Raw genomic sequence first — 14,632 nt, 5'->3', positions numbered from 1 at the left:
TACCGTGAAGTTTCACAAACATTTTAATTTCTAGACGTGTTTTGCTGACAACGTCGCTTTATACCGAGAATTTTCAAACATTTTAATTTCTAGACGTATTTCGCTAACACCGTAGCTTTAGCTTTCTACCGTGAATTTTCACAAACATTTTAATTTCTAGACGTGTTTCGCTGACACCGTAGCTTTCTACCGTGAATTCTCACAAACATTTTGATTTCTAGACGTGTTTCGCTGACACCGTGGCTTTAAACCGAGAATTTTCACAAACATTTTAATTTCTAGACGTATTTCGCTAACACCGTAGCTTCACCTTTAAACCGAGAATTTTCAAAAACATTTTAATTTCTAGACGTATTTCGCTAACACCGTAGCTTTAGCTTTCTACCGTGAATTTTCACAAACATTTTAATTTCTAGACGTGTTTCGCTGACACCGTAGCTTTATACCGAGAATTTTCAAACATTTTAATTTCTAGACGTATTTCGCTAACACCGTAGCTTTAGCTTTCTAACGTGAATTTTCACAAACATTTTAATTTCTAGACGTGTTTCGCTGACACCGTAGCTTTATACCGAGAATTTTCAAACATTTTAATTTCTAGACGTATTTCGCTAACACCGTAGCTTTAGCTTTCTACCGTGAATTTTCACAAACATTTTAATTTCTAGACGTGTTTCGCTGACACCGTAGCTTTATACCGAGAATTTTCAAACATTTTAATTTCTAGACGTATTTCGCTAACACCGTAGCTTTAGCTTTCTACCGTGAATTTTCACAAACATTTTAATTTCTAGACGTGTTTCGCTGACATCGTAGCTTTATACCGAGAATTTTCAAACATTTTAATTTCTAGACGTATTTCGCTAACACCGTAGCTTTAGCTTTCTACCGTGAATTTTCACAAACATTTTAATTTCTAGACGTGTTTCGCTGACACCGTAGCTTTCTACCGTGAATTCTCACAAACATTTTGATTTCTAGACGTGTTTCGCTGACACCGTAGCTTTAAACCGAGAATTTTCACAAACATTTTAATTTCTAGACGTATTTCGCTAACACCGTAGCTTTAGCTTTCTACCGTGAATTTTCACAAACATTTTAATTTCTAGACGTGTTTCGCTGACACTGTCGCTTTCTATCTAGAATTTTCACAAACATTTCAATTTCTAGACGCATTTCGATAACACCGTAGCTTTAGCTTTCTACCGTGAAGTTTCACAAACATTTTAATTTCTAGACGTGTTTTGCTGACAACGTCGCTTTCTATCGAGAATTTTCACAAATACTTCAATTTCTAGACGCGTTTCGATAACATCGTAGCTTTCTACCGTGAATTCTCACAAACATTTTAATTTCTAGACGTGTTTCGCTGACACTGTAGCTTTTCACAAACATTTTAGTTTCTAGACATATTTCGGTAACACCGTAGCTTTAGCTTTCTACCTTGAATTTCCACAAACATTTTGAATTCTAGACGTGTTTCGCTGACACCGTCGCTTTCTATCGAGAATTTTCACGAACATTTTAATTTCTAGACGTATTTCGCTAACACCGTAGCTTTAGCTTTCTACCGTGAATTTTCACAAACATTTTAATTTCTAGACGTGTTTCGCTGACACCGTAGCTTTATACCGAGAATTTTCAAACATTTTAATTTCTAGACGTATTTCGCTAACACCGTAGCTTTAGCTTTCTAACGTGAATTTTCACAAACATTTTAATTTCTAGACGTGTTTCGCTGACACCGTAGCTTTATACCGAGAATTTTCAAACATTTTAATTTCTAGACGTATTTCGCTAACACCGTAGCTTTAGCTTTCTACCGTGAATTTTCACAAACATTTTAATTTCTAGACGTGTTTCGCTGACACCGTAGCTTTCTACCGTGAATTCTCACAAACATTTTGATTTCTAGACGTGTTTCGCTGACACCGTAGCTTTAAACCGAGAATTTTCACAAACATTTTAATTTCTAGACGTATTTCGCTAACACCGTAGCTTCACCTTTAAACCGAGAATTTTCACAAACATTTTAATTTCTAGACGTATTTCGCTAACACCGTAGCTTTAGCTTTCTACCGTGAATTTTCACAAACATTTTAATTTCTAGACGTGTTTCGCTGACACCGTAGCTTTATACCGAGAATTTTCAAACATTTTAATTTCTAGACGTATTTCGCTAACACCGTAGCTTTAGCTTTCTAACGTGAATTTTCACAAACATTTTAATTTCTAGACGTGTTTCGCTGACACCGTAGCTTTATACCGAGAATTTTCAAACATTTTAATTTCTAGACGTATTTCGCTAACACCGTAGCTTTAGCTTTCTACCGTGAATTTTCACAAACATTTTAATTTCTAGACGTGTTTCGCTGACACCGTAGCTTTATACCGAGAATTTTCAAACATTTTAATTTCTAGACGTATTTCGCTAACACCGTAGCTTTAGCTTTCTACCGTGAATTTTCACAAACATTTTAATTTCTAGACGTGTTTCGCTGACATCGTAGCTTTATACCGAGAATTTTCAAACATTTTAATTTCTAGACGTATTTCGCTAACACCGTAGCTTTAGCTTTCTACCGTGAATTTTCACAAACATTTTAATTTCTAGACGTGTTTGGCTGACACCGTAGCTTTATACCGAGAATTTTCACAAACATTTTGATTTATAGACGCATTTCGCTAACATCGTAGCTTTACAACGAGTATTTTCATAAATATTTTAATTTCTAGAGGTGTTTTGCTAACACCGTAGCTACCTACCGAGGAAGCTAAGAGGTTGATGTTATAAATCCTCATCAAGTAACGGGTCAGTCCATTCATAATCTTCATTATTATATTTTGAATGGAGATATAGTTTTACATTTAAAAAATCCAAACATATTTTTTTTCTAGACGTGTTTCGCTAACACCGTAGCTTTACACCGATTATTTTCATAAATATTTCAATTTCTAGAAGTGTTTTGCTAACACCTTAGCTTTCTACTGTGAATTCTCAGAAACATTTTAATTTCTAGACGTGTTTCGCTGACACTGTAGCTTTTCACAAACATTTTAGTTTCTAGACATATTTCGGTAACACCGTAGCTTTAGCTTTCTACCTTGAATTTCCACAAACATTTTGAATTCTAGACGTGTTTCGCTGACACCGTCGCTTTCTATCGAGAATTTTCACGAACATTTTAATTTCTAGACGTATTTCGCTAACACCGTAGCTTTAGCTTTCTACCGTGAATTTTCACAAACATTTTAATTTCTAGACGTGTTTCGCTGACACCGTAGCTTTATACCGAGAATTTTCAAACATTTTAATTTCTAGACGTATTTCGCTAACACCGTAGCTTTAGCTTTCTAACGTGAATTTTCACAAACATTTTAATTTCTAGACGTGTTTCGCTGACACCGTAGCTTTATACCGAGAATTTTCAAACATTTTAATTTCTAGACGTATTTCGCTAACACCGTAGCTTTAGCTTTCTACCGTGAATTTTCACAAACATTTTAATTTCTAGACGTGTTTCGCTGACACCGTAGCTTTCTACCGTGAATTCTCACAAACATTTTGATTTCTAGACGTGTTTCGCTGACACCGTAGCTTTAAACCGAGAATTTTCACAAACATTTTAATTTCTAGACGTATTTCGCTAACACCGTAGCTTCACCTTTAAACCGAGAATTTTCACAAACATTTTAATTTCTAGACGTATTTCGCTAACACCGTAGCTTTAGCTTTCTACCGTGAATTTTCACAAACATTTTAATTTCTAGACGTGTTTCGCTGACACCGTAGCTTTATACCGAGAATTTTCAAACATTTTAATTTCTAGACGTATTTCGCTAACACCGTAGCTTTAGCTTTCTAACGTGAATTTTCACAAACATTTTAATTTCTAGACGTGTTTCGCTGACACCGTAGCTTTATACCGAGAATTTTCAAACATTTTAATTTCTAGACGTATTTCGCTAACACCGTAGCTTTAGCTTTCTACCGTGAATTTTCACAAACATTTTAATTTCTAGACGTGTTTCGCTGACATCGTAGCTTTATACCGAGAATTTTCAAACATTTTAATTTCTAGACGTATTTCGCTAACACCGTAGCTTTAGCTTTCTACCGTGAATTTTCACAAACATTTTAATTTCTAGACGTGTTTCGCTGACACCGTAGCTTTCTACCGTGAATTCTCACAAACATTTTGATTTCTAGACGTGTTTCGCTGACACCGTAGCTTTAAACCGAGAATTTTCACAAACATTTTAATTTCTAGACGTATTTCGCTAACACCGTAGCTTCACCTTTAAACCGAGAATTTTCACAAACATTTTAATTTCTAGACGTATTTCGCTAACACCGTAGCTTTAGCTTTCTACCGTGAATTTTCACAAACATTTTAATTTCTAGACGTGTTTCGCTGACACTGTCGCTTTCTATCTAGAATTTTCACAAACATTTCAATTTCTAGACGCATTTCGATAACACCGTAGCTTTAGCTTTCTACCGTGAAGTTTCACAAACATTTTAATTTCTAGACGTGTTTTGCTGACAACGTCGCTTTCTATCGAGAATTTTCACAAACATTTTAATTTCTAGACGTGTTTGGCTGACACCGTAGCTTTATACCGAGAATTTTCACAAACATTTTGATTTATAGACGCATTTCGCTAACATCGTAGCTTTACAACGAGTATTTTCATAAATATTTTAATTTCTAGAGGTGTTTTGCTGACACCGTAGCTTCAGCTTTCTACCGTGAATTTTCACAAACATTTTAATTTCTAGACGTGTTTCGCTGACACCGTAGCTTTATACCGAGAATTTTCAAACATTTTAATTTCTAGACGTATTTCGCTAACACCGTAGCTTTAGCTTTCTACCGTGAATTTTCACAAACATTTTAATTTCTAGACGTGTTTCGCTGACACCGTAGCTTTAGCTTTCTACCGTGAAGTTTCACAAACATTTTAATTTCTAGACGTGTTTTGCTGACAACGTCGCTTTCTATCGAGAATTTTCACAAACATTTTAATTTCTAGACGTGTTTCGCTGACACCGTAGCTTTATACCGAGAATTTTCAAACATTTTAATTTCTAGACGTATTTCGCTAACACCGTAGCTTTAGCTTTCTACCGTGAATTTTCACAAACATTTTAATTTCTAGACGTGTTTCGCTGACACCGTAGCTTTATACCGAGAATTTTCAAACATTTTAATTTCTAGACGTATTTCGCTAACACCGTAGCTTTAGCTTTCTACCGTGAATTTTCACAAACATTTTAATTTCTAGACGTATTTCGCTAACACCGTAGCTTTAGCTTTCTACCGTGAAGTTTCACAAACATTTTAATTTCTAGACGTGTTTTGCTGACAACGTCGCTTTCTATCGAGAATTTTCACAAACATTTTAATTTCTAGACGTGTTTGGCTGACACCGTAGCTTTATACCGAGAATTTTCACAAACATTTTGATTTATAGACGCATTTCGCTAACATCGTAGCTTTACAACGAGTATTTTCATAAATATTTTAATTTCTAGAGGTGTTTTGCTAACACCGTAGCTACCTACCGAGGAAGCTAAGAGGTTGATGTTATAAATCCTCATCAAGTAACGGGTCAGTCCATTCATAATCTTCATTATTATATTTTGAATGGAGATATAGTTTTACATTTAAAAAATCAAACATATTTTTTTTCTAGACGTATTTCGCTAACACCGTAGCTTTAGCTTTCTACCGTGAAGTTTCACAAACATTTTAATTTCTAGACGTGTTTTGCTGACAACGTCGCTTTCTATCGAGAATTTTCACAAACATTTTAATTTCTAGACGTGTTTGGCTGACACCGTAGCTTTATACCGAGAATTTTCACAAACATTTTGATTTATAGACGCATTTCGCTAACATCGTAGCTTTACAACGAGTATTTTCATAAATATTTTAATTTCTAGAGGTGTTTTGCTAACACCGTAGCTACCTACCGAGGAAGCTAAGAGGTTGATGTTATAAATCCTCATCAAGTAACGGGTCAGTCCATTCATAATCTTCATTATTATATTTTGAATGGAGATATAGTTTTACATTTAAAAAATCAAACATATTTTTTTTCTAGACGTATTTCGCTAACACCGTAGCTTTAGCTTTCTACCGTGAATTTTCACAAACATTTTAATTTCTAGACGTATTTCGCTAACACCGTAGCTTTAGCTTTCTACCGTGAAGTTTCACAAACATTTTAATTTCTAGACGTGTTTTGCTGACAACGTCGCTTTCTATCGAGAATTTTCACAAACATTTTAATTTCTAGACGTGTTTGGCTGACACCGTAGCTTTATACCGAGAATTTTCACAAACATTTTGATTTATAGACGCATTTCGCTAACATCGTAGCTTTACAACGAGTATTTTCATAAATATTTTAATTTCTAGAGGTGTTTTGCTGACACCGTAGCTTTAGCTTTCTACCGTGAATTTTCACAAACATTTTAATTTCTAGACGTGTTTGGCTGACACCGTAGCTTTATACCGAGAATTTTCACAAACATTTTGATTTATAGACGCATTTCGCTAACATCGTAGCTTTACAACGAGTATTTTCATAAATATTTTAATTTCTAGAGGTGTTTTGCTAACACCGTAGCTACCTACCGAGGAAGCTAAGAGGTTGATGTTATAAATCCTCATCAAGTAACGGGTCAGTCCATTCATAATCTTCATTATTATATTTTGAATGGAGATATAGTTTTACATTTAAAAAATCAAACATATTTTTTTTTCTAGACGTGTTTCGCTAACACCGTAGCTTTACACCGATTATTTTCATAAATATTTCAATTTCTAGAAGTGTTTTGCTAACACCTTAGCTTTCTACTGTGAATTCTCAGAAACATTTTAATTTCTAGACGTGTTTCGCTAACACCGTAGCTACCTACCGAGGAAGCTAAGGGTTAATGTTATTAATCTTCATCAAGTAACGAGTCAGTCCGTTCATAATCTTCATTATATTTTCATTGTAGATATGGTTTTATATGTGAAAAATCTAAACATATTTTATTTATAGACGTGTTTCGCTGACACCGTCGCTTTCTATCGAGAATTTTCACAAACATTTTGATTTCTAGACGCATTTCGCTAACACCGTAGCTACCTACCAAGGAAGCTAGGGGGTTAGTGTTATTGATCTTCATCAAGTAACGAATCACTCCATTCAAAATCTCCATTATTATATTTTGAATGTATTTCTATGCGTGTTTTGTTAATACCGTAGTTTTATACCGATAATTTTCACAAACATTTTCATTTCTAGACGTATTTCGCTAACACCGTAGCTTTAGCTTTCTACCGTGAATTTTCACAAACATTTCAATTTCCAGACGCGTTTCCCTGATACCGTAGCTACATACCGAGGAAGCTAATGGGTTAGGATTTAGGACATGTATTTCACATTTTTCTATTGCTAACAATGAAACATCTATAACAATTATATACATTTATTTGAATTTCAACAACCTTTGTGTCATAACAATTAAGTCTGCTTCTATTAATTTTTCATAAATTAAATTTTCTGTAATGTTAATTCCACTTTTGTTACCTGGATTGTTGTTCTGTACCTGCAAGATTTGCCTCTCTTCTGCGTAATTTGGAGGAAATTAAGAAAACGGCAAACGTACAACAAAGCAACAATGCCAAAACGAATCCAAATGTTCCCTCATATCCAATTGCATCGATGAGACTTTCGAGTATCAATGTTGATAGTATCGCGAACAAAAAAATTACTGCGTTCAGAAGGGAACAGCTGGAAGATTCTGGAATTGGATAAGTAACTTCGAGGGCATACTCGAAGCTGATGACTAGGGTACTAGCTATGAAAAACCTGTAAGAGATATTTGAACAATTTTTGAAAAACGTCGACGCCTCCTCTTGGTAAATTTAGCTGAAATTTTTTTTAGCAAAGAGATTTATGAACAATTTTTGACTTCAAAAACGTTGACGCCTTATTTTGGTTAATTTAGCTAGAAATATTCTTTTGCAAAGAGATATATGAACAATTTTTGACTTCAAAAACGTTGACGCCTTATTTTGGTTAATTTAGCTAGAAAATTTCTTTAGCAAAGAGATATATGAACAATTTATGACTTCAAAAACGTTGACGCCTTATTTTGGTTAATTTAGTTAGAAATTTTTCTTTAGCAAAGAGATATATGAGCAATTTTTGACTTCAAAAACGTTGACGCCTTATTTTGGTTAATTTAGCTAGAAATTTTCTTTAGGAAAGAGATATGTGAACAATTTTTGACTTCAAAAACGTTGACGCCTTATTTTGGTTAATTTAGCTAGAAATATTCTTTTGCAAAGAGATATATGAACAATTTTTGACTTCAAAAACGTTGACGCCTTATTTTGGTTAATTTAGCTAGAAAATTTCTTTAGCAAAGAGATATATGAACAATTTATGACTTCAAAAACGTTGACGCCTTATTTTGGTTAATTTAGTTAGAAATTTTCTTTAGCAAAGAGATATATGAGCAATTTTTGACTTCAAAAACGTTGACGCCTTATTTTGGTTAATTTAGCTAGAAATTTTCTTTAGGAAAGAGATATGTGAACAATTTTTGACTTCAAAAACGTTGACGCCTTATTTTGGTTAATTTAGCTAGAAATTTTCTTTAGCAAAGAGATATATGAACAATTTATGACTTCAAAAATGTTGACGCCTTCTTTTGGTAAATTTAGCTAGACATTTTTTTTAGCAAAGAGATATATGAACAATTTTTGACTTCAAAAACGTCGACGCCTTCTTTTGGTAATTTTAGTTAGAAATTTTCTTTAGCAAAGAGATATATGAACAATTTTTGACTTCAAAAACGTTGACGCCTTCTTTTGGTAATTTTAGCTAGAAATTTTCTTTAGCAAAGAGATATATGAACAATTTATGACTTCAAAAACGTTGACGCCTTATTTTGGTTAATTTAGTTAGAAATTTTCTTTAGCAAAGAGATATATGAGCAATTTTAGACTTCAAAAACGTTGACGCCTTATTTTGGTTAATTTAGTTAGAAATTTTCTTTAGCAAAGAGATATATGAGCAATTTTTGACTTCAAAAACGTTGACGCCTTATTTTGGTTAATTTAGCTAGAAATTTTCTTTAGGAAAGAGATATGTGAACAATTTTTGACTTCAAAAACGTTGACGCCTTATTTTGGTTAATTTAGCTAGAAATTTTCTTTAGCAAAGAGATATATGAACAATTTATGACTTCAAAAACGTTGACGCCTTATTTTGGTTAATTTAGCTAGAAATTTTCTTTAGCAAAGAGATATATGAACAATTTATGACTTCAAAAACGTTGACGCCTTATTTTGGTTAATTTAGTTAGAAATTTTCTTTAGCAAAGAGATATATGAGCAATTTTTGACTTCAAAAACGTTGACGCCTTATTTTGGTTAATTTAGTTAGAAATTTTCTTTAGCAAAGAGATATATGAGCAATTTTTGACTTCAAAAACGTTGACGCCTTATTTTGGTTAATTTAGCTAGAAATTTTCTTTAGGAAAGAGATATGTGAACAATTTTTGACTTCAAAAACGTTGACGCCTTATTTTGGTTAATTTAGCTAGAAATTTTCTTTAGCAAAGAGATATATGAACAATTTATGACTTCAAAAATGTTGACGCCTTCTTTTGGTAAATTTAGCTAGACATTTTTTTTAGCAAAGAGATATATGAACAATTTTTGACTTCAAAAACGTCGACGCCTTCTTTTGGTAATTTTAGTTAGAAATTTTCTTTAGCAAAGAGATATATGAACAATTTTTGACTTCAAAAACGTTGACGCCTTCTTTTGGTAATTTTAGTTAGAAATTTTCTTTAGCAAAGAGATATATGAACAATTTTTGACTTCAAAAACGTTGACGCCTTATTTTGGTTAATTTAGCTAGAAATTTTCTTTAGCAAAGAGATATATGAACAATTTATGACTTCAAAAACGTTGACGCCTTATTTTGGTTAATTTAGCTAGAAATTTTCTTTAGGAAAGAGATATGTGAACAATTTTTGACTTCAAAAACGTTGACGCCTTATTTTGGTTAATTTAGCTAGAAATTTTCTTTAGGAAAGAGATATGTGAACAATTTTTGACTTCAATAACGTTGACGCCTTATTTTGGTTAATTTAGCTAGAATTTTTTTTTAGCAAAGAGATATATGAACAATTTATGACTTCAAAAACGTTGACGCCTTATTTTTATTTTTTTTTTAGGTTAATTTAGCTAGAAATTTTCTTTAGGAAAGAGATATGTGAACAATTTTTGACTTCAAAAACGTTGACGCCTTATTTTGATAAATTTAGCTAGACATTTTCTTTAGCAAAGAGATATATGAACAATTTTTGACTTCAAAAACGTTGACGCCTTATTTTGGTTAATTTAGCTAGAAATTTTCTTTAGCAAAGAGATATATGAACAATTTATGACTTCAAAAACGTTGACGCCTTCTTTTGGTAAATTTAGCTAGAAATTTTCTTTAGCAAACAGATATATGAACAATTTTTGACTTATCTGAGGCTAATTACTTTTGTAGAGGTGTTGGTTTGACAAACGATATCGTTCAGTGCTGGGGAATGCAGCCTGTTTTAAACGATGAATTGATAATATGTGTGAGGGGCAAAAGGTAATGCTTGATTGATAGTTGGAGCATTTTACCAGATATTTTGCCAGGCCCTTCAGTAAAGGGGCTTCTGTTTGAGAGTTAGTTGTTTCACCAAATCTGGGATAAACTGAGAAAACGCTGAAGAGACGGAGCATGTGCATTGTATGTGAATTTACAGAAATACAGAAATACATAAATGGATGAATGAATGAATGAATAAGCGAATGGTTTAATGAATGATTGACACAAACATGAATGTATGTCTTACCCGAAAAGAGGGATCGTGAAAAATGTAGCGATTCTTATCTTGAAATAAAATGAAACAACCAAAAGAATGTAGGTCAGTGATGATAGAACCAAAACTGCGAAGCTAGTTTTTCTGAAACAGAAATCAATATTGGTTTTATTATAGTACAGTATAAAACAGGAAATTTCTCATGAAATAGGCGAGCTACTCGCTGTTGTGTTCGGGTTTCACCTCTGTAACCAATCATTTGTGAAACTGTTATTTTATTCAATTCCGTTAATCTAACCATTCGTCAGACTTGGAGTTAACGAACTTTTAACCTAATTAAAATACTGACAACTGATGTTGTAACATAGAAAACAAGTTGATGAGGCGTCTTAAACTAACGTTGCCACGGAAATTATTTATAGTTTTTCAAAGGATACCATCTATAAAGAACATTTATGGTTTTTGCTTACTTTTTTATTATCAATACCTCAACATGAAATGAGTTTTGAGTATAGTGCAATAAGTTTTGAGTGTGTTTTATCGAATTTTGATAACCACACGATTTTTATTTATAAACTTAAAAACGATAACATTTTTGAATAGAGAAGAAAGATACCTTTCAAACGATAAATCACAAGCCTATACTTCCCATTTAAAAAATTGGGGGTTGTACCTGTCATTCGACGGGGGTTGAAGGTAGGGGTAGCATTTTTCCATTGAAGTATGTCAAATTATATTTTAAATTGAAGTGTTTCAGAATTTTGTTGAAATATGCACCGCAACCGAAATAATGAATTTATTCCATTAGGCTTTTACACACTATATATGTTTTATCATCTTTACTACTGAAATTGAGCTGGAAAAAATAACTGAACTGTTATATTCCATTTATAAATTCATCACTTCAAATGTATTGTATGAGAATTGATGAATAAATAAATCGAATTTGAATGTATGTAGTTTATAATAATAAAATTCATAACTGCTATGAAAAAAAAAACGCATCAGATACAGTCCGATTAGATTATTTTCAACACGACACAATGGCCGACAAAATGAACTAGATTTTTTAGTTGATAGTTCAGCCGATAATGTATAGATGTGAAAATGAAAACTTTCCTCGGTTTGAACGTAATCAACCTTACGAGATATACTTATTTATTCATCTTTTTAGTGTAGATCCACCTGAGTATCTTTATTTTTGTGTTATTGTAAATTTACGTTGTTGCTTTGATATATATAATTTATTTATATCTGCTGTGAATTTATGGATCCTATTTCAATAAACTATTCCACACAGTGATTTGAACAGTGACTTGAAGTCAACAGAATTCAAATCACTTTTGACAAAGCTACTGTGCGATATATTTTTGGCGATATATTTTTCAAATAAAATTTGTGGAGATCAAATACTGAGATGTAGTTTAGGAAATTACTATGGATTTGATTCAAGTCAAATAAATTTAAATATACTTTATTGTCTGAAGAATATATTCTCATTGACAAAGCCTTGTGCGAAATATAATTAACATAGGTATAAATGAAATCACAAAAGTATCACAAAAGTAAAATCACTCAAAGTAAGTGATAACATGAACTGAAAAGATACATGTGAACAATAACCTAACAAAAACAATAACAATAACCTATTACAAACGTTCAGGATATAAGAACATAATCAATAAAATTAAATAAATCAATTTAAACTTAATTGAATGAAATCAATAAAATACCGTAGATATTATAGTTAGTCTACTCAATTAAAATTATCATCAAAGAATTCTGCTAAGCTATAATAAGGTCTCACAGAAAGCAAGTCTTTCAACTCTTTCTTAAGAGCTCTAAGGTCATTTATGGTTCTTATAGCTTGAGGAAGGTGATTGAACATTTTGAGACCATTGTAAATAATGGAATCTTTACCTAGGGTCGAAGAAGCCAGGGGTAATTTGAAGCTGAATCTTAGCCTGGTTTGATACATTGGCTCGTCCAAGTTGTTAAACAAGACCCTATTTTTGAAGAGAAGGCAGATTGTCTGATATATAAATAACGAGATCACAGTTAGGATTCTGTTAGAGGCGACAAGAGGCCGACAAGAGTCCCTAGGCTCTCAGGACAAGTTTTCACTGGAGACTGATCAGGGCCATCTTCATTCCGAAACGTGGGAAAATCGGACAGGACTCAGCGAAGACCTTGAGACCAATCAGACTCATGTCATTTGCGTTGAAAACGCTAGAAAAACTACGTATCAGGGACGTATCACTGGCTAAGAGACCATTACACTGAGACCAATAGGCATACAGGACAGTTATGTCAACAGAAACGGCTCTATGTCGGGTAACAGAAAACGTAGAACATACTTACAAAAACAAGGAAGTACTTTTAGTTGCTCTTTTGGACATTGAGGGCGCATTTGATAATACGTCGTTAGAATCAATCATCCAGGCGTCGAGGAGGGGAGGGATCGACAAGACAGGCTTTAGGTGGATAGACTGCATGCTTAGGGGAAGATTGGTATATCTGTTTGAATCTGTTTAAAATCTGTTTTTCCGTTAATCAGCTGTCGCCCCCATACAACTCTCAGAAGTTGAGAAACTTGTGCGAGCTAAGGACTAACGAGGTCTTACCTTTTAACGTGTGATTCCTAACACGGTTGCAGAATCATTCCAGCTTCAACCAGATAAATTCTCTCGAGGTCGAGGTAGGAATCGAACCAACGATCTTCCCATCATGAGTCGGCCAATTCCACAACCACAACCAATTCCACAACCACAACCATTATGGGGGAAACAGTCGTGTCACGGGTAGCAAGGGGCTGTCCTTAGGGAGGGTAATATCCCCTCTGTTAGGGAACCTTGTAATGGACGAGCTATTATGTCTCCTGGACCACAATGGGTATAAAGCACCGGCCTATGCAGACGACTTAGTCCAGGGTAAATACAATCATGTAGTAAATACAACAAATTCCACAACCACAACTATTATGGGGGAAACAGCCGTGACACAGGTAGCAAGGGGCTGTCCTCAGGGAGGGTAATATCCCCTCTGTTATGGAACCTTGTAATGGACGAGCTATTATGTCTCCTGGACCACAATGGGTATAAAGCACTGGCCTATGCAGACGACTTAGTCCAGGGTAAATACAATCATGTAGTAAATACAATCATGCATGCAGCAGGCCCTGAATATTATAACAAGATGGAACGAAGAAGAAGGGCTTAACATAAGCCCATCCAAACCGACCACAGTAGCATTCACCAAGAGGACTAAAACGGGGGGTCTCGGACCTCTAAAACTTCGAGGTGAAGAAATACAAGTGTCGGGGGAGGTTAAATATCTGGGAGTAATAGTAGATTCCAAACTGACCTAGAACCAACACTTGGACAGGATAAAGAGGAAAGCGGAAACCTATGGAAAAACATAGGGGCTAAAACCACACGTGGTATATTGGCTATAATGATGGTGGTTAAACCCATGATAAAATACGCATCTCTGTCTGGTGCAACAGCTGCATTGGAGACCCTCCTGAATCTACCTCCTTTACACTTTATGATGATGGGGAAGACCAGGATGGGACAATTCAGACTGGAAAACTCACCGAACTACGAAAGATCGGACCCAACAGAAATTTCGGAACAAGTGGAGGAGCACATATTGAATATGTGCACGGACCACATAACACCGAAGTACATCTTTAACACAAACTTCACGGCCAAAATCATGAGCCGTGGAGGGTAGAAGACCATTAGTCAACCC

The 14,632-nt window shown here is 34.1% G+C and overlaps 1 protein-coding gene across 8 annotated transcripts in view; it reads right to left on the bottom strand.

Moving 5' to 3' along the window:
* Positions 1-7,473: 7,473 nt before the first annotated feature.
* LOC111516106 (choline/ethanolamine transporter flvcr2a) overlaps positions 7,474-14,632 on the bottom strand; it is a 91,491-nt gene continuing 84,332 nt past the window's right edge. For 7 of the 8 annotated variants that reach the window (XM_074172520.1, XM_074172509.1, XM_074172525.1 and 4 more), the window contains exons 8-9: positions 10,913-11,023; positions 7,474-7,872 (exon numbers count right to left, since the gene is read on the bottom strand). In XM_074172520.1, the coding sequence (XP_074028621.1) occupies positions 7,587-7,872; positions 10,913-11,023 (397 nt within the window). In that variant the 3' untranslated portion in view covers positions 7,474-7,586. The remainder of the gene's footprint in view (positions 7,873-10,912; positions 11,024-14,632) is intronic. The other variant, XM_074172536.1, reaches the window with a different exon arrangement.

Source organism: Leptinotarsa decemlineata, unplaced genomic scaffold (genome assembly GCF_025532065.1).
Source record: "Leptinotarsa decemlineata unplaced genomic scaffold, Ldec_3_MD MMD2_P_RNA_scaffold_12, whole genome shotgun sequence".
Taxonomy (NCBI): Eukaryota; Metazoa; Arthropoda; class Insecta; order Coleoptera; family Chrysomelidae; genus Leptinotarsa; species Leptinotarsa decemlineata.
Note: the sequence above shows the minus strand (reverse complement) of the source record. Positions and strands in the feature narration are given on the sequence as shown.